The 26,839-nt window shown below is 50.3% G+C and overlaps 1 protein-coding gene across 1 annotated transcript in view; it reads right to left on the reverse strand.

Annotated features, from left to right (window-relative positions):
* Window positions 1–222: 222 nt before the first annotated feature.
* The window catches only part of DENND1B (DENN domain containing 1B), an 86,176-nt gene continuing 59,559 nt past the window's right edge, over window positions 223–26,839 (reverse strand). Inside the window, exons 14-22 of the mRNA XM_087828964.1 lie at window positions 26,629–26,730; window positions 20,436–20,526; window positions 14,810–14,850; window positions 14,045–14,113; window positions 13,299–13,355; window positions 12,356–12,463; window positions 4,336–4,415; window positions 3,013–3,229; window positions 223–2,921 (exon numbers count right to left, since the gene is read on the reverse strand). Coding sequence (XP_087685090.1) covers window positions 2,424–2,921; window positions 3,013–3,229; window positions 4,336–4,415; window positions 12,356–12,463; window positions 13,299–13,355; window positions 14,045–14,113; window positions 14,810–14,850; window positions 20,436–20,526; window positions 26,629–26,730 — 1,263 coding nt within the window. The 3' untranslated portion in view covers window positions 223–2,423. The remainder of the gene's footprint in view (window positions 2,922–3,012; window positions 3,230–4,335; window positions 4,416–12,355; window positions 12,464–13,298; window positions 13,356–14,044; window positions 14,114–14,809; window positions 14,851–20,435; window positions 20,527–26,628; window positions 26,731–26,839) is intronic.

A 26,839-nucleotide genomic window follows, 5' to 3' on the forward strand; every position in this document is an offset into this window, starting at 1 on the left:
ATCTGGCCTTTAAAAGGAGGTTTCTTGCCTGGCTGGTGTTGCTCAGTGGTTGAGCGTCAACCCACGAACCACGAGGTTGCTGGTTCGATTCCCGGTCAGGGCCCAGGCCCGGGTTGCAGGCTCCTCAATCCCCAGCAGGGGGCGGGCAGGAGGCAGCCGATCAATGACTCTCATCATTGATGTTTCTCTCTCTCCCTCTCCTTTCCTCTCTCTGAAATCAATAAAAACATATATATATATATATATATATATTTTTTTTTTAAAAGGTAGGTTTCTTGGGTAGCAGCATGATTATAGATTCTTCATAGAATTACACAGAAAGTTAATGAAATTAGAAATGGCACTGCGGCTCCAAACTTAGAGCATGTTTTAGATAAAGCAGCTTTGAAAGACGTTTTTGGTGTTAGAATCTTGGGTTAATAACGTCTAAGATGAATGTTATTATTATTATTATTATTATTGAGATTTGCAATTTTGTTTCCTTTTAACGGGCTCCTTCACAGTGGGGACTGTCAATTACATTACACTATACCTTGCATATGCCAATTACTCTTTCCTAAATGAATGAGTTATTCATTTTTAATCAGAAAAAAAATGATCACGCTATCATTTGGTGCCTCCCTAAAATATGCTAATGTAGGTAACCATCCAAATATGCTACCTAACAGCACAACAGCTCCCAAGTTCACACACTGCTCTCCTATCCCCCGAAACACCACGGGGGCCACATCTCAGGGCACGGGAGATGCACGGGGGCGGGGTTCAGGGAGGGCCCCAGCTCCGCTTGGAGGCCACGGAAAGACCACGTACCAGAGCCAACGTCTCACTCACTAAAATTCAAAGGGCAGGGAAACTTGCAAATATCTGGCTTCACTGGACTAGAGGATAGGGGCCTAGGAAAAAATAAATAACACTCCTGTTTCCCGCGGACCTCGCCTGAGCGTCACCTCAGTCTCCCTCCATCCACCAGAACGCCGGGAAGTCTCGTCCAAGAGCAGACTTTGAACCCTCAAGATTTTAAGGGTTTAAAATACTCCTACTTGCTGCTTAGTCCTTCGGAGGCTCTGGCTTTTGTTCGTAACGTGGAACCACAGCCGCTGACTCTGTCTGTCGAGTAAGGCACAGTTCTAGTTTAAAAGACCTTGACAGAAATGTCACCGGAGGGGGGCCGAGCGCCCCCAAAACGACACAGGATTCCGGTCAAACGCCCGTGAGGCGACGGAGGCAAGAAAGGAGCCGACACTTCCGAGGCCACGATGTTTAACTGAGCGAGTGAACTAGAACCCACATCTGCCTCCGCAGCCCTCACGGGCGGATCTTCTTCAGACTGTGAGTGTTGAAGGGAAAAAACACCGCGTCCCAATGCTCACTCTAAAAGGCTGCTTTTTAAAAACGATGGGCCGTCAGTCCTGATTCACTGATGGCGACGAGGGACCGTGCAGACGCGAGACACGAGCGCAGGGAAATTGCGGGCAGGGACGTATGGGAACTCGGTATTCTTAGAATTTCCCCGTACGTCCAAAACGTCCAAATTATACAGTAAATTTGAGGCGATATAAACAGTTTAGATAAGGATTAGTTAAGGGGGGGAAAAAGAAAAAGGTTAGAACTTTTTTTTTTTACATCAGGACGGGCGACGTGGCATTTGGGGCACAGGCGGGTGGCTCCCAGGAAGCAGAGGCACACGGAGGGCCGGGGACCCGGCGAGAGCGTCTCGGGCGTCAACCGGGGCCGTTACCTTCCCACTGTCGCTCGCGGGTCTCACGGAGGGGAAGGAGCGGACCGACCGGCCTACTTTTTATGGAAAACACTGCGGGGTCCGCCAGAGCTTTTTAACTGAAAAAGAGAAAAACAATCCTGTCCTCGCGTCGGTGACGAGAAGAGGCGTATTGCTCTGCAGAACACTCACAGCTGATCCTGGGGACGCTACAGGCCATTCCAGCAATTAGCTACGTTCGCGTCGCAGGCAGGCGGACAGTTAAGGCGACGCTCGGGCCCGCGGTCCCCGCAGCTCACGGGCGGCTGGGTTCCCCTCGATACCCTGGTCGGTTCGCGCTCAGCCGGACTCGAGGAGTAGCCACTGGTGCTGAGCGGGGTTCCACACGCGCCCTCAGCTTACTAAGATGAACAGCGTTAAGCACCAGGACCGGAGGCCCGAGGTCCGGTAAATACTCTCAACGGATGTACGAACTAGAACCTGATTTAAGAGCACAGCAGAAGGACTCATCGGCTTTACGCCTAAAAAAAAAAAAAAAAAATCAACGGGGAACCTATTCCCCCGCGATCAACGAGGGATGCTCCGAATGCAAAGTAATTTCTAGACAGTAGCGAGAGCTGTGACTCCTCCGAGTAACCGTTTACTGGGTGGGTCCCGGGGGATCCTCAAGTGTCTCCAGAGCAGCTCGGGGGCCAGAGGCAGGCTCTTAATCGCTGAGGGGAGCTGGGCTTCCTGCTGACATGCTGGCGTCTCGCTGGGAGGCGGGCGTCGCGGGACCTAAGGACGCCACCTCGCGGAGCAGTCCGGCGTCTCCCGCAGTCTCTTTGGCGTCTTTCCCTCCTTTCTCCCAAGGGACCGAACTGGACGGACGTCGCTCGAGGCCGGGTATGGGCAGGTCGTCTGAAGCCTGGCTTAGTGTTTCCTCCGTTTCTGTTTCGCCTTCTCGGGTCTGGGCAACTTCGGGAGGAGCGGGCGGGACGTCCAGGCCCGAGGGGGCGGCGCCGAGGGGCCTCTCGCTGTTTTCCTCCCTCAGGATAAACAGGGAGTCGGCCACGCCGCTGGAGCAGGCCCGCTTCCTGGGGGACGGAGGGAGGTGTTTGCCATGCAGGGCGCTGTCGTCCTGGCCGCAGTGCCAGTCGGCGTGGTCCCCAGACCCACTGCCGAGGACGGCAAGGTTGTCCTCGCTCGGGGCGCTGGATTTATTCTGGAAGGAGAGACAACCGAGTCAAACACTCTACACACAGGTGACACTAACACCGGGCGTCGCGGCCACGGTAAGAACGTGAGTCACTCACCGCGGGCTTGTAATCAATGTTGTCCATGGATCGGAAGAAGTCCAAGCTCCTGGCCGCCGCCAGCTTGCCCTGGTCGGAGCTGTGGGTGCTCAGCGTGTCCAGGATCTCCCCCAGCAGGTCCATTTCGCCGGAGCACGGGGCCTTCCCCGTCGTCTCCGCCGAGTCATCGCTCTCGTAAAAATAAGCGGCGGCCTCTTCGCCGTCTTCAGACGACAACCTGACGGAAAGCCAGACATGCTCTGGGGGTCCTGCGACCAGCAGGCCGTGTGCACCCGACCCCCCCACGCCTGTTAGGGAGCCGGTTCAGGGAAGTGAGGGAATAAAACAGAGGATGGGTTCGTGGCCAAGTTCTTCCCAGGGGCGTCTAGACCAGCTGATAGCGGAGGTTCTGACACGTGCAGGAGGAACAAGCGGAAGGAAAGTCCCCGGGGCCTGGCCGCTGAGCATCGACCCATCAACCAGGAGGTCGGGGTTCGATTCCCGGCCGGGGCACAGGCCCGGGTTGTGGCTCAATCCCCAGTCGGGGGTTCGCAGGAGGCGGCCGATCCATGACTCTCATCATTGATGTTTCTCTCTCTCTCAATCCCTCCAAAATCAATAAAAACAAAAAACAAAAAAGTCTACGGCACCTGAGTGAGGAAGCACGAGCCGGGGCGTCACACAGCCTAATTCTGTGGGACTCGGGACATTCGCCTTGGAAATAGTGGACCGAACACCTAGAGCATGGGCTAGGGTCGAGCTCACTTTCGGTATTTTTATGTGGTTTTCCCTGTATTTCTTTGCCTGCCTCAGAGAAGGCATATAGTGAATAAAGGATGTCTATGTGTCATCCCCTTGTGTCTTAAAGTAGTTAAGAAGTTAGACATACACTATTGTCAGTTCCCTTATTTGATAACACGATTCGTTTTTAACACTTTCCACTAAACGTCCCCCTTCTGCATCATGGACGTGAGTCTCTCCAATCCCCAGCTCGTCTGTCTCCATGGACGGTTATCACTGCCCCCGACCCTGCATCCGCCCTCCTCCAGGCAGGGCAGGGGCCTAACGTGGGTGGCTTCCCGGCTCCCCTGTCTCCGGGCCGCAGAGGCCTCCACGGGCATTACTGCGCCCCAAGAACCAGACGGCTCACGTCCCCTTTGCGCTCCCATCTCAAGGTCTGTCCCCCACGAGCCTCCGACCGGCCCGGGTTCCTCTGGGCGCAGAACATGACCCGGGGGTAAAACCTGACCCCCGGGAGTGCGCTCGCTCTGCAGCGTCTCTCGCGACCTACGACCTCTGCGTTAAGCCACGCGGCCCAGGAGGACATGAAAATCCAGGACTGACTTGCTGGCTCGGTCCACGTCATCGTCATTGCCATCGTCCAGGGCGCCATCGAGGCTCTTAAGAGGCCTGTTCTGTCGTGCCTGGGGAGAGGGACAGACGACAGGTGGCGTCAGCAGGCGAGCGAGTCTCCTTCGTCACGTTAGGCCCGACAGGGGCTCTTTTAAAAGCGACGCGCACTCGGGGCTGTTGGCGCCTGACCAGCCGGGCGGGAAGGCGCGGGGCAACCAGGGGCGATTCTTCTCAACACTCCCTCCACCGCACACTAATAAACCCCAAACAAATCAGTCAACGGAGGGGGAAAAAAGGGGACCCTCTGTAATATTTTCAACAATAAAGGTAAATTTAAAAGACAAGTCGGAGGACCGACCGTGGACGTACCCAGGTCAGCCTCTGTTTTGGGAACACTTGACTTACAACGGGTTCGATCGACACTCGGGACAAACGGCAGCTTGTTTAACGGAAGCACCACAGGCCTCCGAGCTCCAAGGAGCCCAGATCTTGTCCACGTTGCTGTTTCCGATGGACCGGGACTGGGGGGCAATGCTTTTGGGGGGAATAAAGGAATTGCTCCCACCACGCCCGGAACATACAACACAGGGCAAAAGGCCTGGTCCCAGTTCTGTACCCAAATACGCTTAGACTGCAGGAAATACAGCGTGTGCTCCTTGGTGGTGACACGCGGCCAGCCGAGCCCCTCTCCACCTGGCTCCATAAATCACAGACGCGCAGTTATCGGAAACCTGCACACGCAACGAGGCAGGAACCGAACTACCAAGGACTGCGAAGGAGAAGAGCAATCTCGATACGTCCAATAGAAACGAAAAACAGACACATCTTTTAACGCAACTGACTGTAGCTTTTGGGAAGGGGCGCCGATCGTTTTATCTCCGTAACGGCAAAGATGATAAACGGAGCAGGCGCTGGGGGAATGGACGGGGCGGGTTGTAAGCGTTCAGAGGAAGGTATTATTCCATTTCAGGTCCGGATAGAAACCCGCGGCAATAAGCACACAATGGGAACGCTTCCGAGCGTCCCTAAACACCTTCAAAGGGGATTATGAGCCACGACTCCCTGAAACGAGCACCCAGAGGACCGTCACGCGGCCTGTATTTGGGAACCGAGGCCCTTTTTGTAAAGAGTGATTATGAAACAGATGAAGAGACACAGCTACAGGCAGACAATGTGATGAAGAAATTGAGACAGAAAAAAATAAGTTGGTTTCCAGAAAAATAAAGCCTATAAGTATATATTTTAAATATGTCTTTATTGATTTCAGCGACAGGAAGGGGGGGGAGAGAGAGAAACATCCCCCGACGGGGGATCGAGGCGCCGCTTGGGCCCCGACCGGGAATCTAAACAGTGGCCCCCGGTTCGTGGGGCGCTCGACCCCTGGGCCATGCCGGCCGGGCTATAAATATTTTTTCGAAGTTCTGTTAAATGACGCGACAGAGTCCCCACACCTGGGAAATGAGTGGACGTCCCGGGTAAGCCCGCCTCCCACTGCCTGTGTGTTCATTTGCCTTTCGCTGCTGACATAGCTTTTTTCTGTATTTTGAAATGTATGCAGCTTTTCCCATAAATTTTTACGAAAAGGCGGGGGGCGGGGGGGACTTTTTCTTTTCTTCCCGATCAGGAACTAACAGCAGCCGGCTTTCTTTACCGTATGGCCACCGGACGCAAGGCGGTAACACTGTCCTTTGCTACCTCCCACGTCTGGGAAGCGCTGACAGGCCGTGAAGGACACTCCTGGGTGTCCATAAAGTTAGCCGACAGCCTCTTTTAATAATAAAACGCAAGCCTGTCAAGGTCTGATATCGTAACACACGATGAACATTTTAGGAAAGGAGGTCATACAGTTAGGAATGAAGTCACAGGGGGGAAAAAGTTACATATTTTGGTCCCTGGTGTCACCGTGATTTTCATGATCTCAGGCAGAATCCTTTGGTCTGTTGGATGGACACCGACAAGTAGTCAAGGGCAACTTGGAGACTAGTAATGCATTTAAGTAACATCTTATCCAGATCAATAATACTCACAACGAAACACCACCATCTCGACCATCAAAATATCTCACAACACACATGAAATAAGAGAGCCAACTAAAATTAACCGAGGGGACGTCTCTCCATCCTTCCGACCACTGCCTTGCGATTTTACCTAAATGCACACGGGTCAGAACATGCCTCCTTCTGTCCCTTTGGTAATTTTACTCCCTCGGTTGATTAAAAGCATTACTTTCCTTCAAGATAAAGGTCAACGTGCTCGGCGTCCAGGACACTCCCACCCAGCCGTGGTCAGGAGCCACCTTTCCGCTTCGATCTCCTGTCCCTCTGACGTCCAGTGGCCGCCGCTCACGACATTAGCCCCAGAAAAGGACGCGTTCGTTCCCGTCGGAGTTCACCGCGGGCGGGCCCTCCGAGGCCCGGAGCCCAGAGATTTGGAAACTAAAACGCAGCTCACGGGGACACACAAAACGCAACGCTCGCTGGCGAGCGAATTCCCTTAGTTTTGGAAGCGAGCCGCTGGAAGGCAGGAGGTGCTTACAAAACACGTGAAAAACAGCAAACGGACGGGAAAGAAAAGGTTGTCGGCGTGGAATGAAATGCAGGAGAGAAGCGTAACCTACAGCCGGGCATCGAATGGAATCAAGAAGAAGAGCTGGTAAAAGCCACCAACTCAGTGTCAGGATGCCCCCCACCCCCCACCCCCAGCCCCACCCCCCACCCCCCCCAGCCCCCTCCAGGGCACGATCCTGCAGTTACCATGTTTGTCACTAGATGGCAGACAGACCCTAGTAAGGCAAAGTGCTGGGTAAATTTAAATTCATAAGGGGGGGGCAAGGGATTTAGACCGAGGAATGGGGAAATATCATTTTTTAAACTTCATAAATTTAAGATGCCCGTCATATAGGCAGTTTCTGAAAGCAGGTACTCTCTGCGACTGTCCCCATTTTCGAGCTGGAGTAACTGAGGCCCAGCGCTCTTGCCTGGCTTACCCGAAGCCTGCGGCCTACCTCCGGGCGTACGCGTTTTGCAGGCTAGGGCCAGCAGCAGGGTGCTCGCACGAAATAACATGAGAATAAATGTTAAAAGCCTACGATACAGCCCAGCCGGGCGTGGCTCAGCGGTTGAGCGTCAACCTAGGATCCAGGCAATCGGGGTTCGATTCCCAGTCAGGGCACATGCCTGGTTGCGGGCTCGATCAATGACTCTCTCATCATTGATGTTTCTATCTCTCTCTCTCCCCCCTCTCCTTTCCTCTCTCTGAAATCAATAAAGATATATTTAAAAAAAAAAAAAAAAGCCTACGATACAGAATTACAACGGCGATGCTTCAAAACGCCCGCAGCTCACAACAGGAGAAGAGCCGGGACAGCAAGCGTGTCGTCATGTTTGCGGGTGGGGGCCACGGCGTGTGTTCGGAGTATAGTTAGATCCTGTTACACTCGGAGGGGCTGTGTCTCCCGACGCCCCCGGCCACGTCCCTCTCCTGAGGGCCCCCAGGCGGCCACAGCGGCGACCACAGCGGAGAGAAGACTGGCTTCTCCTTCCGTCAACACTAACACTGCTCTCTAGCCAACTTCAGAGCAGCTCCATACACAAAACCTGACGGGAAAAGCTTCGTTTCTGTATCCTGAGATGCCCGGGAGAAAACAAGAAGTTGTCTCTAAAAACTGGGTACTTTTGGAAGAGACGCCTGTTTTTAATTTCACCCAAAGCCCCTAAGATAATTAAAGAGGTAACGGGGGAAAGTCTCCCAAGGTTAAACGGGACGGAACACGGCGAGGGAAAACCCTGGTGACGTGGGCGCTGATGTAAAGTCTAGAAGGGCGATATCCATTATATTTACCAAATGGAAAAACTGAAACACCTTTGTTTTTGTTGCAAGACTTTGTAATAAATGGCATGGCCGTTCGTGGCAATAAATTTGAAGAGTAAAATTATAACATTAAAAGGGCACATTTCAACCTAAAAATATCCCATTTTATATACAGAACATGTCCACATAAGGGGGACTACCTTCCATGACGTCTTTTTAACATACTGGATGGCATTCAGCTGCGCTCAACGTTGTAAAATCCGAGTCCCAGCCGGTCACCGAAAAGAGTTGGTTCTGACTCTTTCTTTGAAAGAATAATGTCCGCAGACAATTTTGTGACAATGCAAATGCCTGAACGTGTGCTCTATTGTTTCTAAAAACGGCTGCTCCGAAGGGTAAATTTTATCATTACGATTTTTGTCTTCTTTCAAGGAAAGAAAGTATTATAGAATGCCACCAGGGGGCAGCCTTGTAATCCACAACCGAATTCAGGGGGAGGGGGGAGGAGGGGCACAAATTGAACTATAATCGTATTTGACATGGTGGAAATTAATAGTATTTTAACAACAACAAAAAAAAAAGGGGGGGGGAAATAACCTCTTTTAAAATTAACAATATGGTACCTATACTTTTCAAACTGGGCTTAAGCGATGAATTTTAAAAATCAGTGACATTCGTATAAATTAGACAAAATATATGTTATGGGAAAGAGCGATGCTAAAATGGGTTTTCACTTAGACAATATTTTTCATGGGCTTTTAAAAGTGGGAACATACTCCCTTAAAACATTTTTAAAAATTTTTTATCACTTAAAACTTTCTGATAGATTTCCCTATCACTTTAATTCAACATTTCAGCTTGATCGTAACAATAGTACTCTCAGTACTGAGCCCAAATGAAACAAAGCGCTAAACACTCGAAGGAATGGGTTTTATTGCTTCTCGTGATTTAAACTTATTTTTACTATTTTGCAAACATGCATGTTAAGTACTCTTTCCAATTATCTGGGGCGCCTCCTTCACACACACACCACCCCTCCCCTCGGGTCACGATGCTCTTTCTCAAGGTCACTGACGGTCCCTTTCCCTGGGTCAGAAGAGCGACTGGCTGGGTCCTCTGCAAACCGATGACCAAGCCATTTCTTTCCTGGCCTGTAAAGCAAAGCTCTTCAGTGGACTGTGGGCCATTTTCTGAAACCCATCCCGTCGCCCGAGCAGGAAACGCTCTCTAACTGCATTCGCTTTACTCCCAGCGTCCGCGGGATTGCGAGGAAGCCACGTGTGCGACACTGTAACCCACAGCCCCGCGGGGTTTATAAACAGGCCGCCTTTTGCGGCGCTTGGGAGCCAGGTAACTCAGACAATGCAAGTGCTTGTCTTTTCTTAGACATTTCACAGAAAGTTGATTTCATCTGTAGCATTTTCAAATACGAGATTCACTATCTGTAAAATAGAAGCCAGCTGATTGCTTCTATTTTTAAAAACGTGCTGAGATCCTGGGCTTTCTTCCAGGTCCCCATTCGACCAAGAGGTGGCTTTGAAATGCCTGGCTTGCCACTGTTTACATGCCCAAAAGGCACATACGACGTCTAAGTACGTTCCTTAAAGATGAGATGATCAAATGAGCTTGTTGTGCTACGTTCCACCCATTAGGATGGTTGATAAACCAACAAATACGTAAGGACTCAAAAAGGTGGCCAAGTCTCCTTTGAGGTGAGCGCCACGCAGGTGATATTTTATAGGGACACATTGTCCTTCGTCACATCTCAGTCCACACGTCTCTACACAAACACACTTAAAAAATGGAATAAATGGCCACGTGTGTAATAGCATTTGGTGCTATTAGCAGAAAATACGACTATTAAACACACTTCTATTTGTAAACACTGTGTCTGGGTGAAAGTCCTGACTGCATTCCAAGTGTGAGTAAAATTTCCCAACAGGGACACGCCGCTTTCTGTCACATTACAAATGGAAAAATAAGCTTTTCATTCATATTTTCTGCGCGGCGCTGACATAATTAACCGGGTAGGTTGAAAGGGAATCCGAGCGGATTGCTTTTGGCCCAGGCGTGAAATAGTTAAGGGCGAAGCCTGCCAGGGTTTGGCTCGGGCTTAACAACAAAGAGCGGATCCCCTCACTCGCTCGCACCAGATCGGGATGCGTGTTTTGCTTGCTTAGGGCCATCCATCTGTTAATGTTGACGTGGAAACAGCTAAGCTCCTGCCTACGGCTCACCCGTCCTCCGGCTGATGTGAGCGAGAGCGATGCAGACACACAGACACACACTATTATCAGACTAAGAATGGCTGATGTGATTAAAAATGGGGCGGCCTCTTGGGTTCGTATCGATTCAACGCATTATTTAAAGGAATTTCTCATCCTTAGGAAAGGCCGCTCAGTCTCTCCAGGTAAATATTTTAAGGCGTCACCGCAGACGGGAGACTTAGTCTATGCATCGCTCGCTGGGTCTATGCATCTTGTTCTGAAATAAAAATCGATGAGGGGAGGTGTGTGTGTCGTCGGGATGAAAACTGCTCTGCGGCAGGAACCTCGCTGGACCCAACTGGCCGTGTTTTCAGGAGAAACCGGAGGCCCCGCTCCCCAGAGCCCCGTTAGGCTGGGGCTGCTCTCATCTCCGCCCCCGAGGGACAAGGGCCGGGCCTTACGAACGGGAGGCCTAATTGGGGGTTCTTCTCGGCCGTCCCCTCGACATTCATTTAAGCTCATCAACGAAACGGGGAGTAACCATCCTAATTAGCAGCCCCCCGCACGAGTCCTGTTTGCTGGCCAGCGGCAGGACACGCACAGGGGAGCCCCACGCTGTCGGGGGACACGGGCCGCGAGCCACCCACAACCCAGGCGTCCGCTCTCGTGCACAGTCCTCAGGCGGCCGCGCTTGGCTTTTTTCACTTTCAAACGCATCCTGGGACTGTCCACGGCCATCCTCTCGTTTATTATCTCTTTTGGAAAACGTATGAAAATAAAGCGTTTCCTTTGCCCCAGTCTAGCCGGAGGCCGAACAGGAAAAGCTCTCTGCGGAGCCGAGATCGCGTTCTCACGAGGAGAGGCGGACGGGCGAGCCCGGGTTCTTTACGTGGGTCATTTCATCGGCCATAAAACGACATGCTCGAGGCCTTACACGCCCAGACCTTTCTTGGTACGAGAGCTGTGTGTTTCTTTTCAAATCATAAACTGGGATCTTGAAGTCATTCCGACTTAAACGGAAACAGGCAATTTTAGGGTCCGTGTGACTGTAACGACTGGGAAGCGATACCAGAGAGAGGGCATGGGGGGGGGGGGATCCGTGTAAGGCCGGAAGCTAGACACGCGTGTCTGTGTGCGAAGAGGCAGCCGCCGATCACGCGTGCCTACTGTGTGGCCGCCCCCTCCCATGTGTCGCCTCTGACGCCTGCAGCGGTCTAGGAGCCGACGGGAGCCGTCGTCACGTCCCACAGACGCGGGACGCAAGGCCCAGGGATGCCGGGTTTCGCTCGGCGCCGACGGCTGGGACCTTCTCAAAGCCCAGTGCGCCTGGCTCCGAGCCCCACACCCTGGTCTCCAGCTGCCCCTCCTGACTCCGCCCAGCGGCCTGGGCACCTGGTTCCAGAGTCAGTCTGTCCTGTGTCCCCTCCCTGCTGCTCTGTTTGTCACCTGCAGAAACGTGGGCCCATTTCAGACTCCCTCTGCTCCCCTGCGTAAACAGACCCACTTACTGATATCCAGATTCGGCCTTTAGAGGTCTAATCCTCCTGGAAATACACGTTTCATTGGAAACCTCAATGTGCTCAGACCCTGGTATCATTACGGGTAAGAGAGCAGTTTCTTCGCCTAAAAATCTCTGCCCCACGGTAACTGTAACCTGAACGCTCGCCCCGTTAGGGCAGCAAACCTTCTGCAAAAGCTTTTAAGGCGTTAAAGCTTGAGACGGGTAGGAACTGAACATGCTGGTGATGGAAGAAGCACTGAGAGCTCAGAGCCATCGGGAGCTGGCAAGTGGACGGACGTTTTCCAGTCAACAGTCGTCGTCGGCAGGGGCCGTGCAGGAGGCAGCCGGGCGGCGTTTCTCTCTCTCCCTCCCTCTCTTTAAAAATCAATAAAAACGTATTTGACAAACAAAGAAACAAACATGAACGGGACCGAAATTGCTCCTGGAGGACTGGGATTGGATGAATTTGGAGACGGGGGGTGGGCAGCCTTACCCGGGTGAGCTTGCGCTTCTCCAGGCTTCCTCCCTGGTGGTTGTGCAGCGTGTAAACCGGGGCGTATTGCACAAAACCCGAGCAGGTCCCACAGTCTTCCTCGTTTTCCTGCCCGTGAGGAGACAGACGCACAGGGAATTATCTCAAAATGCTCCTTTGGTTACTCAAGTTCTTCGGTTAACCAGCAGAGTGTCTGATACAGACGTAAATAATAAAATAACGCTTCAGGTGTAAGCGTAAAGAACCTACTCGGAAAAACCGGTTTCCCAGCATTTTTCTGTATTAGGAATTAATGATTTCCGAAATAACCTCTATTTCGAATAATTTGAATAAAATGTACAGGAGGCTCATTCGCCCCCCATCCTATAATGGAAGTTTCCAGTACTTTTCCTCCAAAGGTAAGATTTCAAAACGTGACGACCGATAAAACCTGCCCCGAGATGTAACATGTGACCAAATCAAACACGCGCCCACACGCCTACGCACGCGGCGTTCACAGACCCCAACACACACCCTCCAACGCAAGCTTTTGTCAACGAAGAACACGCTTGGTTTAAAGGGGCTGCTGTTGGAAAGGTCCTGTAAAACCAAACGATGGCGTTCGTGGCTTAATTCTGCACCCAAAATCATCTTTAAAAAAATAAAAAATTATCAGCCTGAGGCAAGAATAATTTCGAGGGTGGCATCAAACGATGGACTCTCTGGAGACGCGGGTCCTGCTGAAACGTCTTTGGAGACCTGGGTAGTTCTGGGGTAAAACGCAAACAGCAGAGAGACCGCTGCGTGGACGCGCAGAGCGTGGCGGGCAGGGGCCAGAGGGCTTGTTAGGAGAAAGACGACCCCGGGCACAGGGACGTGCCAGCTTCGGAATCGCGTGACCTGCGGGGTGGGGTGCAAGCGCCCGGCTTCGGCAAGAAGCAAGCAGAGTGCGGGGCGGGCGTACCTTGTGTTTCAGTTTGCTCTTCACGTCCTTTATCCCCTGCTTTGCGTGGCTCTTCGCCTGGAAAACGACAGCACAAGGGTCGGGCTCCTGTTACCCTCGAAAAACAGAGACACCGGCCCCTGGCGGCGGGGCTCAGAGCCTCCGCCCACGGGCCGCAGGGTCGAAGGTTCGATTCCCGGTCAAGGGCCTGGGCCTGGGAGGCGACCGTCCATGTGTCTCTCTCACGTCGATGTTTCTCTCTCTCTCCCTCTCTCCCTACCTCCCTCCCTCGAAAAGTCAATGGAAAAAGCATCCTCGGTGCCCGTTAACAGAACTAACAAACGGAAGCGAGCGAGCCCATGCGATCTGGTCGGATGAAAATCGCTGACTCCTCACATTATTTAGCAAAGGAAGGGCCTGGACTATCAACTCTATTTCCAGGGACACCCCACGGCTCCCTGCTCCCCGAGTCGGTCGGTGCGAGCACAGTCTCCGTGGGCGCGTCTCGCACGCCGGCGAGCCTGGGGCCTGTTCTGCCTCCTAAACTAGATCAACGCAAAGTCTTCATGTGAAACTGTGACTAAATGCGGGAGAAAGCGGGCGAGTGGGTCACAGCCCGGGGAGGCCGGGCAAGTGTCTGGATTTCGGGAAACACGGCAATGTCACCAAACGTCATCGAAGCGCTTGGACAGACAGGCGCGGTTTTCATCAGCCTCTGTCCTAAGGGGTTTTTTCAGGCAAAAATTAAACATCAGAAGAAAACTTACAAATTTATACGCGGTCCGCACGGCGGGGCTGGCTTTGGTCATCGCCGAGTTGAACAGGGCGCCCCCTTTCTGCAAAGGAGAAGCAAGGCGCTTATTTCCGACAGTTCCCGGCCAGACTGTCCCGAAAACAAAGCATTACTAACAGTGCAGAAAAAGAGCTTGAGCCCCCAGCGAAGCAAAGACCTGCAGAAATTATTTCACGTGTCGTGTGTTCAAGCTTTTTATACACTACGGCAAGTTCAGACAAAATGTAAACATTCTACTCTGTTTTTTTAGTCGGTATAATACATCATTTCAAAATCACTTCACTTTTACTGGCAACACGACCAGTAATAGGCATATAGTTAAAGCTTCATTAAAAAAAAGAAATGCAGCTGTTTATCAACGGTGTTTAACGTTAGGCAAGAAAATCTCAATCTGTGGACAGAAGTTTTGTATTTTAAACACTCATATTAACAAAAGCAGTACCAGAAATGATAAACCTCCCGCAGAATCCTACTATTCCAACGAATTCCTCGTCTGGGGATATAATTCACGGTGACAGTGAAATCTTACTTTTCAAAACAAACCGTTTATCTCCAGATAAAAGCTTTCCATTGAAAATCACATTCATAAGTACCAGCAAATTGCAGGCATAGAACGAAGATTTTTAAAAGCGAGGAAACAGACAAACACTTAAAATACTGCCAGTAAACAGCGTACTTTCACGGGACACAATCCGCAGGCCGAAGGGCGAGGGAAGATATTTTAAAAGGTTGCTGTTACCTTGACCGTATGGACCCACTGCTGATAGGACCTCGGGCTCCCTGCAACACGTAAAAAGGAGATGTCAGGAATAGCTGATGCCATAAAAATAAATCCGTAAACCAAAGTTTATCAAGAGCTAGGATTTCCAGGAATTTACAAGCCAATTTTATTTTTCTGCAACGTTGCAAGAGAAGCCAATGGACTGGGTGTGAGAACCAATGAGTTGCTCGAATTCTTAGGCGCGCGGTAACTGCCGTTTTTAAGCACAGACACCTTCTCTAATATGTTAAAGCTAATATGTTAAAATACTCTCTCGTCTTTCATTTTTAATATTATCATCGGAGGGGAAAACACAACCTCTCTTTGGAAAGCCAAAATTCCCGCGTCTTTTACACGGATTTTTCGGCGTTTTACGTCTCTCTCACCTCTTTTGCCATCTTTTATGCAGTTAGATTCATTTTAAGATAACATTTCGAGTAGGGGGAAGAAAAACTAGAAGGAAATTTAGAAACGCAAAGAACCTTGAGGACGAAAAGGGTTCCCTGTGGCTGTCCGATATCCACATCACTTAACTTGATTTCACTGCAACTCAACGGCAGTCACAGTTTGAAAATATCCTCTAGCTGGGGACCCCGATGTGGAAGATGCCACCCGAGGGAAGGTGGAGCCGACGCTGCTTCCAGGCCCCTGGGCGTCGTGGTTACTAGAAAAGCTCGGAGGCCGGCAAGTCCAGTTCTCATGAAACCAGTGATCACATATCCGGCTCCAAACCTGAGAAATCAGTCCCTAAGGTGACATCGGAAGCCCACAGCTAACCTGAAGGTCTACAGCAACCGGGTAGATTTCACCTGCCTTCTTTGGTTGTTTAAATGCTTAAAAAAGCAAAGTCCCAATGGCTACGCAGGAAGCATCCAGTACAAAGGATTCCTTTGAGGCTCACAGTTCTCAAGAAAAAAAATTTTTTTTTTAACCTAAATTACATTTTCTGAGTTGTACTTTTCGGTTCTAAAATGGGTAAAATCAGGGCCAGCGTAGTCCAAGGAGACAGAGGCGGCTTTGGAGTGAGTGGGCCTGAGCGGTCAGGCTCAGTCTGTCCTTGGGAACCAGGGGCCCTGAGGACAGGTCCTTAACCTGGCGGCCGCTACGTGGTGGTTATCATCATAAATAACTTGGTGAATGAGAAAACGGGGGTTCTGGGGGGGGGTCCCTTACTGGCCCAAGTTCACAGAGACAAGAAATCTAGGGATTTTAATTATTTTAATTCTTGGCTCGTTGGTCCTTCCACCCTGAAACACGCCCTCCGAAGACTGCGGAACAAAAGATGATGAAATTTGAGTTACTGAGAGAGTCCCTCTGAACCCCTGCGAAGCAATTAGGAGAGAAAATGGGGCTGCTCAGGGGGGACACCTGGGGAAGGAACAGCGGAGGGACAAGCGCCGGTAAGAGCCCAGAGTCCCCGGCCCAGGCAAACGGGGAGCCCCCGAGTAAAGTGCTCACGGTGACAGGGAGACATGTGGTATGTTTTAGGTAGATTCCTATTTAAAAAAAAAAAAAAAATGTCCAAAGGATGCTTGTCTCTTTAAAGTGAGTGCTTTTAAGACAGAAGACTCCTGTGTGCACAAAATTTATGAGACAGACGCATTCTTTCGGGGGGAAAAAAAACCCAAATATTTAAAGGCTGTTTTTCTTCTTAAAAATGAATCTGAATGCCAAAAATAAAAATTAAAAAAAAATCCCTGAGGCCTTCTGGGAAAGTAACGGGGCCGCGGTAATAAGACGCATCATCGAGAAAATCCTTCGCCGTCGTTTTTGTTCGTCAAACCCCAGTTTCCTCACACGAAGGACAGAGAGCCCGTCCTCATTCGCGCCAAGACTTTCCGTCCCTCATGCACCTGTTTAAATCCCAGCGATCAGCAGTCACCGATCCTGAAAAACGTAAACTGGTCTAAATTGTTCCGTGAGGCCAAAAAAGATGACACTAGAACGGATGACCACCTAACATCCCTTCAAATTCCTTTGCTGCCTTAGTTGGTAAAAGAAGAAAAAGAATTAAATAAATACAAGGCTGATCGGATTATATCAGAAAATTAATGAAGGAAGGAGTGACATTTGCGGAGAGTAGTCACATACTTTGTAGAACGTCGACCTGAACATGTCCCTCCTTTTTAAAGTTTAGGTCACTGGAAGTGAATTTAAGACCCCAGTTTTATTTGAAATGAAAAAATATATATATATATATATATATATATATATATATATATATATATGAAAAAATTTCTTAGCTCCTCAATATCCCCTCCGTTCCCTCCTAGACCGATATTTGTATGGGGCCCGAGATCTACTCCTCCCTCCTTGTACTGCCTTTTAGCCCCAGGGACACCCTTCCCTCGGCACGTTTCCTGATCAGGTTGAACACTCTACAGAGGTTCTGTAAATGGAATCAGGAGACACATGGAATTCTTAAAATACTTGTATAGGTGTTTTTTAAATTGACTCGAGAGAGAGACAGAGGAAGGGAGAGGGAGAGAGAGAAACATCGATGATGAGAGGGAAACGCCGACCGGGCCCTGCCGGGGATGGAGCCCACGGCCTGGGCATGGGCTCAACCAACTGAGCCACACCGGCCAGGGCAAAACATGGGATTCTCTAACGGGCCCGGCCACAGGGCCTCACAAGGCAGAAAGCAGTTGTGGAAAATCCGCACGCACTCACAGGGCTGTTACCCACAGTTAAGGCTTCCCCACGGTCACGGTTATTCTATCACAACCACCCGTGTCCCCCACAGACAGAGCCGCGTCCGAACGGCCACTCCAGGACAGAGAAAAGGGACGTCCTTCGACGCTTTCCTGACATTTCCGAGCTATTTTTGCTTAAAGGGGCCGAGTTTTTTTCCTTCTGTATTGATGAGTGGTGATTGCTCCTATAAGTGATCTTCCTGAGGGCTTTCTGTGTTAAAAGAATAATAATAATAATAAAAATCTTCAACTGACATTCAAGAGCGACGGGAATCCTTTTACCCAGGCAGAGCGGGAAGGCTGGGCGCCGCTCTCGCTGACTGCGTGCCTTCTCGTTAAGAAGCTCCCTTATCCCAGGAACGCAATACATCACGGTTATTAGAGCAGAGCTTTGCAGGGGAGCAGCCGCGCCGGCCCAGGCGCTGGCACCGCCAGCCGGGTGACCTTGAGCGAATGACTGGGACGAGCACCCTGGAAAAAAGTCGGTAATCAAAGTACCTCCCAGGGCGCCGCGGGGATTAAATGAGATAATGTTGGCAGAGCTCTTGTAAGAACTTCTGCGACACATTAATATTCAGGAAGTGGGAACAGTTATCATAACCAAGACTGTAACTACGAGAGCAACGGCAACATTGTAACGGTTTACGCTGTGAAGCACAGTTCAGCATGACGGCAGCGACATCTCCCTTCTGGCCAATGTCATCCAGGTGACAAATGTCAGGAGCCGGCCTCCGGAAACTATTTTTGGAACTGTATCTACACCCTCATTTATAAGCACATCATCAATTTGTATTACATTGTTCATCTTTTTATTTCAAACCCGAATGAATTTTGCTGTATTTTCTTCTAAGGATAATCTATGTATCCGTAAGAAAATTACCTGTAATATAATAATTTAAAACATAACGCCTGACAGCCAGGCATCATTTCTTAATGTGCGTTCTCGCTGTGTCTGCTGAAATGAGTCCTGGTTGAACTAAGCTTTCCTTTTCCATCAGAATGAGCTTCCCCAAATTAAGGTAAGAATTCAAAACCTTTTTTTTTCATTTTGAGAAGGAACAAAGGGGTTGGCATGAAGTTGTACCGAAAAATGCAGCCCCTGAGTCAGACGCCCACTGGTGACCGGTGTCCGCCCAGCCTTTTGCAGACAATCAGACCTACAGGGGTAATTCAGGGACTGCCCCTCCCTCCGGAAAAGCCACCTCGCCCGGCTCCATCCCAGCGGCGTCCGGGCCCACGCCTGGGACTAGAGTGGAGCCGCATGAAAGGGTCCCAGTTCCACCCCATCACTGTCTCCGATGTCACCTTCAATTCCACAGGAGACACCAGCCCCACGGGTCACAAAAGATAATGAGAGCAGTTATGTAAATACCCGATCGATGCCTCGAGCAATTTGTCCAGGAACTGACAATATTTTGCTCGTCTGAGGTGAAAAGTAAAAAAAAAAAAAAGTCTTATTTTAACACAAAAGTTCCATTGAAGCTCAATTTCTTCCCCGTGAGCTGAGGGGAACAGGGAGGTGGGTGACTCCTTGCTCGGCACCTTCGGAGTCAGGTCAACGAAGTTTTTCCCAAAACTAAGTTCTTTCCATGAAATTCTGCGCTTCCATCTGGCTGAGGTCCACCGAGTTCAATTCCCTTGTATGTCTTTTAATAATCAGATGACTGGAACAGTTTTTATATTTTCATGGTGCAACAATAAATCTCGTTTAAGGATAAAATTAAATTTGGGGACCTCCGTAGGTGAGTCCTATTTGTCTTTTCACGTTTTGTTTTGTTTTTTAGATATGTCTTTACTGATTTCAGAGAGAGGAAGGGAGAGGGAGAGAGAGAGAGAAACATCAATGCTGAGTCATGGATCGGCTGCCTCCTGCACGCCCCCTGCTGGGGATCGAGCCCAAAACCCGGGCCGGGCCCGGAATCGAACCCGTGACCTCCCGGATCCCAGGTCGATGCTCAACCTCTGAGCCACGTCGGCCGTGCCTACTAGTTTTTTGATGTTTTATTTCTCAATTCCAGCAACTGTTTATTCACACACAGACTCGAGCATTTTCCCCCCAAACGAAACCTACAGAGGGTGGGAAATGACTCATCACGCCAGGTGGAAGTGAGCACAGCGGGTTCCGCGCCGCGCCTCCTCCACAACCGATAGCCCGCAGGTGCCTCGGAAGGAACGGGCCCTTCCAGGGCTCCAGCCACATTTGCTGCCAGCGCCAGGACCGAGGACTGGGACGGCCCCAGACAAGGCGTCAGGCCGAACGTCCCCGAGCGCCTGCCCGATTATGACGGGGCTGGGACATTTACATTTCCGACACTGCAACTGTTTAATTACACTGGAGCTGATGACCGTGGGTGAAACCGGGGTTTCACACGCACAGAACAGCATGACTCCTTGCACGGTTTTAGGTGGCCACCAGCGCCACCTGCAGGGACGGAAGACTGAAGGGTCTCCCTGGCGCTGCGGCGGGCGGTCTGCGCAGCGAGGACAGACGGCCACAAACACACCTTCCTAACGGTCCACGAGCCGTGTGGGCCCGAACCTTTCTTTTTGGATATGACAACCGAATATTTCTATCCCATGCTCTCAGCAGCAGCATCACTGGTGTTCTCTAGCAGAGGCGAGGCCGGAAGAGGCCGACTCCGGCATTTCTGTGACACTCACGCCCAGTCACAGTCAGGGACTATCCAAACCGCCACCCATTCGCGAGGCCGTCCCCACGAGGCCTCGAGCAACAGAAACAGGCAACGTAAGTGAACCCACAGGCCTTCTAAGACGAAAAGATGTCTCTAAGACATCACGGGTTTAGGAGAAAACGGTGGTTCCTAAAGCGGCTTATCTCAGACGCTGGTGCAAAGGTCACGATCGTTGCTATTTGGAAAACGCACAATCACACGGGACGTGGTCTTTACCTCCAGAAAAGCCACCGGACGTGATCTCCTCTTCGAAGATATCAGAGAAGCCCTTCCCTTCGTTGAGCTTTGCCAGTCGACCGTCGATGAACTGAAATGTAAGAGTCAAACAGGGTCATTTTCATGTATTTCATCAGGTTAAATTTTTACTAATATCAAAGACACTACTAATACCAGACACTCATAGACACAGCCCAAAAGCATACAGCCGGGGCCTGTGTCTGTGTGTCTGTGTGTCTGTGTGCGAGTTGCTCTCAGGAAAACCAGAACTCTAAGGGCAGAAAGCACAGGCCGCCCGTTTTTCTATCCTTGCTGTGCTTGGCCTTCCAGAAGCTTCTGATGGTACAAACGAGCGTGAACGCGGGAGTCTGGAGTGTGACAGGCCCTTGTCACAACTCTGCACCTTATTAGTTTATGATCGTGGGCGACCAGCCGTCTCTGCGACCGTTTCCCTTCCGTAAGAATAAGAATAATAAATGCCTCACGGGGTTTGGCGAGAGTCAATTAAATAGCGGGAAGTGTCTCCACTGTGGGCCCAGGACGAACGTTAAACGCCAAAGCCCGCATTCCCCTCGGGCCCGGGCCGACCCCGGAGTCCAGAGCACCTGCCGCGCCTGGGAAAACGCCAGGCGCGAAGAAACGGTCACGGAAACGCACGTGCCCTGAGGAGAGGCTAAGGTTTCAGAGCTGAACAGCGCAATGTACAGAATTATTCCTTTCATCCACCCGAGGTCAAAGGCAGTCGCTTCGGATGCTGGCATCCCTGCTGCACAGAATAAATGGTTAACTTGTAAGTAAATCGCTTTAAGGCGCTTGCGAGATCCGACCTGCCCACGTTTTCGACTCGGCCTCATAAATCAAACGAAAGTGATCTAATGTGATGGCCCGAGTATCATTTTGGAAGACATGAGGCGAGGCAGGGTGATAAATGCAAAGCACTACATTCCTGACAATGGGAACCAACGAAGACATCCTTTTAAAGGACTTAATTTGCTTTAAAAGATTAAGGCGACAAGGCTTTTTAAAAGGTTTTCGTTTCTGTGTTTACGGGAAATAAGCCATCCATTTTCCTTGGAGGGGAGCAGTTCAAGTCTCCGAAGAGATAAATCCCAAACTATTCACTGATTGTGCGTTTCTGAGGTTGAGCAAGTGCCGCGTGTTACCCAACCCGGGGCGTGAGCCAACGGAAATTAATCACCTGCTTAAACGCCACGTGTTATCACCGACGGTGCAAACAACCCCGCCGGTGACGACCGGCCACTTAGCAACATGCAAAGGGTTGCTCTGAAAACCCAAGATGGATTTGTACGAACGCACACACACGTTACATACACACACGCAGGCGCCCGGGGAGACGCCGAGAAGCGGCCTTCACGGGGGGGAACGCTGAAGGTAACGGTTCTCTCAACTCCCGTTTCTATTTTTGACTCAATAACAGCTCCCCCCCCCCCCCCAAGAGGAGCCGGTTCATGGTCACGCACCAGGCCAATCACTCCCGGGCTCTGCACCGTAAGCAAAAGAGATAAGAGCACTTTTGGCTACTGTTGCGCAGAAATAACTCTGAACTGAGAACTAGTATCTGTTGGGAAAGTGCTGGCTTTATACTGGGCCTGAGCCTTGGTTAATAGTTACCCGAATCATTTAGTAAACATGTATCTTTAGGTAATTAAGTGGAAGACATGGGTTTTGGAAAATGAGCTTGGTCTTGCAGGTAATGACAAGAAACACTGCTAATAACAAAACAAAACAAAAAAGCGCCACAGATAGAACAGGAAATTAAGTTGCAACACAGAAAACCAGCGCACACGCAAATGCCTTTTCAGCTCTGAGGAAAAATCACCATGTTGCAAAAGACGATCTCCTATCAGCAGCCTTTCGTGGACCCAAAGACAACTAATCTACTAAAATTCAAGTCTTGAGAGCTAGAGAAAACTATACTTTAAATGAATCAGAAATCATTAGCAATTAAAAAAATAACTAAAATACAGTAAAAAAGAAAAAAAAAAGCACTTCACTTTTAAAATATATTAATTTCTTAGGAATCTTTAAAATGTCCTTTCTATATAACGCTTTGGGCTAAAAAAAAAAAAATAAGTGGTCTGATTTAAATATTTCACCTTATAAATGCTCCGTAAACCTTGACAGGTTAGTGAAAACTGCGCTCAAGTGTTACAATAAATTAAGTCATCAGATATTTATGGACACCTGCTAAACGCGAGGTGCTCAGTTAGTAGCTATATATAAACATGAACTGTTATAACAAGTGGGAATAAGCCAGGTCGGCCTCGAGCTTAAATCAAGAGAATGAAGTACGTGAAGGAGTAGAAATATATTGTTATTTTTATTTCATTTCAAAGATTAGGTGATCACATGACTGTTGAGTATGCTAAATTGGACTTGGACGGCCACGGGATAATGAACAGAAAGCACCTCGAATGGTATAAGAAGCCCATTCAGCGCAATTTATTATTAGAACTAATAATTTAAAACAACATCAGTGGGACAGCAGTGCCTTCCAGGATATACCAACAGACAGACATTAAATAATTTCCTCTAGACCGAGTTTGTTGAACTTCATGACCACTGGGCCCAAGAAGTAATTAATTCGGTCGTTCAATAAATACGTAATTGAATGTTTTTTACGTAGGCCAGGCACTTCTCTAGGTGACTGAAATACGTAAATGAGTAAAACAGACCCAAATTCAAGCCCTTGTGATGCTTCAACAGCGAGGGGGGGGTGGGGGGAAAGCAGTAAGAAATAAGAAATGTGATAAATTATTTAGTATGTGAGAAGGCGACGAGTGGTGGAAATAAACTGGCGTTGTGGAAGGGAGGCTGGGGAGCGCGGGGCAAGAACTTCCAACGTTCAACAGCGAGGCCGGAGCAGGTGGCGAGGGAGGACGCCCCGGCGGTGAGGTGCCACGGGGCTCACGGACAAGGGGAGTCGGGGAGAGGGCGCCCCGGCGGTGAGGTGCCACGGGGCTCACGGACAAGGGGAGTCGGGGAGAGGGCGCCCCGGCGGTGAGGTGCCACGGGCTCACGGACAAGGGAAGTCGGGGAGAGGGGGCCTCGGCGCCGGTCCTGCAGGAGCGCGGGAGCGAGCAGGGGCTCGGGGCCTGCGCCAGGCCCCGGGGGACCAGACAAGCAGCCACCGACCACGGCGCCCGCGCTCACTTCCAGGTCACCTCCTGCAACATCTCACGCGCTCCGAGTGGCGCCGAGCCGACCCATTGTCCCTCCCGTCCGTTCATTCTCGCATCCGTCTCATAGCTCCTCTCTCCTTTAACGTCCACCCACCTCCCATGCTTTCTCAGCTGATGGCCCTGCTTCCTGATGTCACTGGAAATAAAATAAAATAAAATAAAATAAAATAAAATAAAATAAAATAAAATAAAATAAAATAAAATAAAATAAAATAAAATAAAATAAAATAAAATAAAATAAAATAATAAAATAAATAAAATAAAATAAAATAAAAAATTAAATTAAATTAAAAAGACCTGAAGCAATTAAGAGAGAAATTCCGCAAGCTCTAGGCCCGCCGCCCGCATCCCCTCCCGCAGACTCCGCCTTCGCTCCCGTTAGGCGCTCCGCCCAGCTCCTCCAACGACGTGCCTCCTTCCTCCTGAAGGCAGTCTGATTTCTGTGCCGGAGCTTCAGCGGCCTGCGAAGGTGGCACGTCTCCCCCTGACCTCACCTACGTCCCCGGCCGCGTCCACGGCTTTGCGCCTCTTCACAGCGAAACACAAAAGGCCTCCGAGCGGCTTCAGACAACACTCGGAGAAACGCTGCCGGGGCCGCCGCCTGAAATTAGCTGACGGGGTGCCTGGGAAGACGCTGTCTCCCCGGGGCAGCCGGTGGCTCTCCCCCGTGTTACATCTCACGTTTACACTTCTCCCCGCCGTGAACGCGTGTCTGCTGCGGTTGCCATCTCGCGCCCAGGCACGAGGCAAATGTTTCCTAACACTCCCAAACTCCCGAATCTTTAGCACGGCTAATGCGCGCGTTGATCTGGGCTATAAATTACGGACCATAAATAACTGTCTTTCTTTAAAAAAAAAAAAAAAAAAGATTAAGAGGGACAGGTAGAAATTTATAAGAATTTATTGTTTATGTTAAAAGCTTTCTAAAATCTCCCCAAATCTCTAGCTGACATGAAAGGGAAACGTTCGGCTTCTGACCGGCTGCTTTGATCAGGTATCTCAGTCGGAGAAAGTGGGTCAGGGCACAGAATACAGAAGGCGCGGATGGCAGAGTTCCCGCTCTGCACAAGGCGCCGGTAGGTGACCGCCGCCAGGTTTAAAATGACAGACACGGCTCCATCTACGCCCGGCGGCACCTGACCCCGGCGGGTTTTGGACCATCCCTAAGTGAGTTCCACTCTGTTCGATTTTATAAGCGTGTCATCCCCCCGGGAGCCGCTCAGCAGTTTTTATTTGATTTCTCTGCTTAACACTATTTAGCGACTATCACGTACGTAGTTACGAAGGTACAAAAAATACTTTAAAAACAATCCCGGCCTTTAACAGAGCCCACGACTCAAGAGAGAGCCTAAGGAACCACGAGCATGAGGCGGGGTGAATCCGAAAGGGCTAAAAGGACGGGAGCTTATAGAGGATCGGGGGGGCCGGGGCCTGGAAAGGGGAGGCTCGGGCTGTGTCTTCCAGGGTGGCGGAGCTGGCGGGTGTCAAACGGACGGCGTTCGGACCAGAGGCCAGGGGCCTGCAACGTCCGGGGGACAGGTAAGTGTGGCTACGCTCAGGACACCGAGACAACTGCGGGAAGAGTTATAAAGTTGCAACGCAGATAAAATAGAAACAAGAGTATCCCAAGAAGCGTTAGTCGTGGCTACACCAATAAACAGGTGCACGAGGTGTGGTTTAGAAGGACAGAGCGAGCCTCCTCCTGCTATTCGAAGCCCCTGCAAAAGCCACCTTCCGGGAGGAACCACGGGACGAAGGTCCTAACGGGCACGGAAGGGACTCCGCTGGCCAGACAGGAGGATGCTTTAATACGAATGTTCTACTGGTATTTTGCGGGCAATCTGTTTAAACGTTTTATCTCGAAATAACTTCAGGTGTATGGAAATGTTGCAAAAATCCAAGAAAGCTCCCACTGACCTTCATCCAACGTCCCCCAGTGATAACAGCGTCTTACACGGCCCACGGGGCCTCTGTCAAAAAGCAAGAAACCGACGCAGGTGCAATGCCGCCGCGTTACCCGCAGACGACACTCGGGCGGCAGGCGAGAGGCCTGGAAAGAAAGGCTGCGTCCTCGCGAGGCCGCGGGCCGAAGAAAGATGGGGCTGTCGGGGCCGTGGGCTTAGGGAGCTGTTTCTGGGATCGCTTCCAAATCCACTATCTAAAGAGCCGTGTCTCCAAATGGAACCGGCTATCGGCCGCCTGAGGTCTGTTTACTCCGCGGCATCGCCGAGCGCGAGAGCCCGCAGGTGTCTGCCACCTTTTAGGCCAAGTAGGCTGCAGACGCGACACCGAGGCCCCAAGAGGCCAAGGAGTCGGCTGGAAACGTTCAAAAATAGGATTTTATACAATGCCTGAATCATTTAAGTCACAGTAACTTACATTAATCATTTAAATGATGATAAAACCAACATTCTCTTCCTTAGAAGGCCCCTCCCTGCGCCCACAGGGAAGACCACGATCCCCTCCCTTATCCCGTGTCCGTCTTTACGGTCCTGTCTCCTAAACGTTTCCCCTAAATAACGTGTTGTTTAAGTTTTCTCGCTGTGGAACGCGACACAAAAGGATTCGTCATGTTAATTCTTCGGTGATTTGTTCCTTCAATTTAATTCGCTCACGTGGTTTTGGCGCAAGCTCGTGAAGACACGAAAACCTATCACAACCGTGGGACGTAAGCGGTAACATTTCTCTTTTTTGAAAAAAGCAGCAGATACTTATGAACAAAAAAGCTATTACGTGAGAAAGGCAAGATTTCACCCAACTCTACTTGACTCTTGAAAAATATGTGCTTTTTGTAACTATATAAAAAAAAAACTTACTGTGTCTGAATTCTAATGATAGGAGTCAGGTGGTCAAAGGGAAGGGATAAGTTACGATGTTCTACCCCCCACTCAATCTTTGCCCCCCCCCAATAATTTGACCTTCACAACTCACTTTTGACATTGAGAGGTGATTCTTTACAGGCAAGAATACAGCAGGGGCCCCCCCCTCACCTGCTTGAAAAGCTGGAGGTTCACTGCGGTTTCCAAGAACTGTTTCATCAGACTCGAGCGATGCTTCACGAAACTCTCCTCGCAGAACGTGACGGGCTCGCCCTGGGGAGAGAAAGAGCGTCGGGGCGTCCGTGGAAAGTCAGGGAGAAGCAGCCCCTCCAAAGAAGGTCACAGAGACGGTGTAAGACACAGGCCAACGTCCGGGTGCTTC

Source organism: Miniopterus natalensis, chromosome 21 (assembly GCF_054644295.1).
Source record: "Miniopterus natalensis isolate mMinNat1 chromosome 21, mMinNat1.hap1, whole genome shotgun sequence".
Taxonomy (NCBI): Eukaryota; Metazoa; Chordata; class Mammalia; order Chiroptera; family Miniopteridae; genus Miniopterus; species Miniopterus natalensis.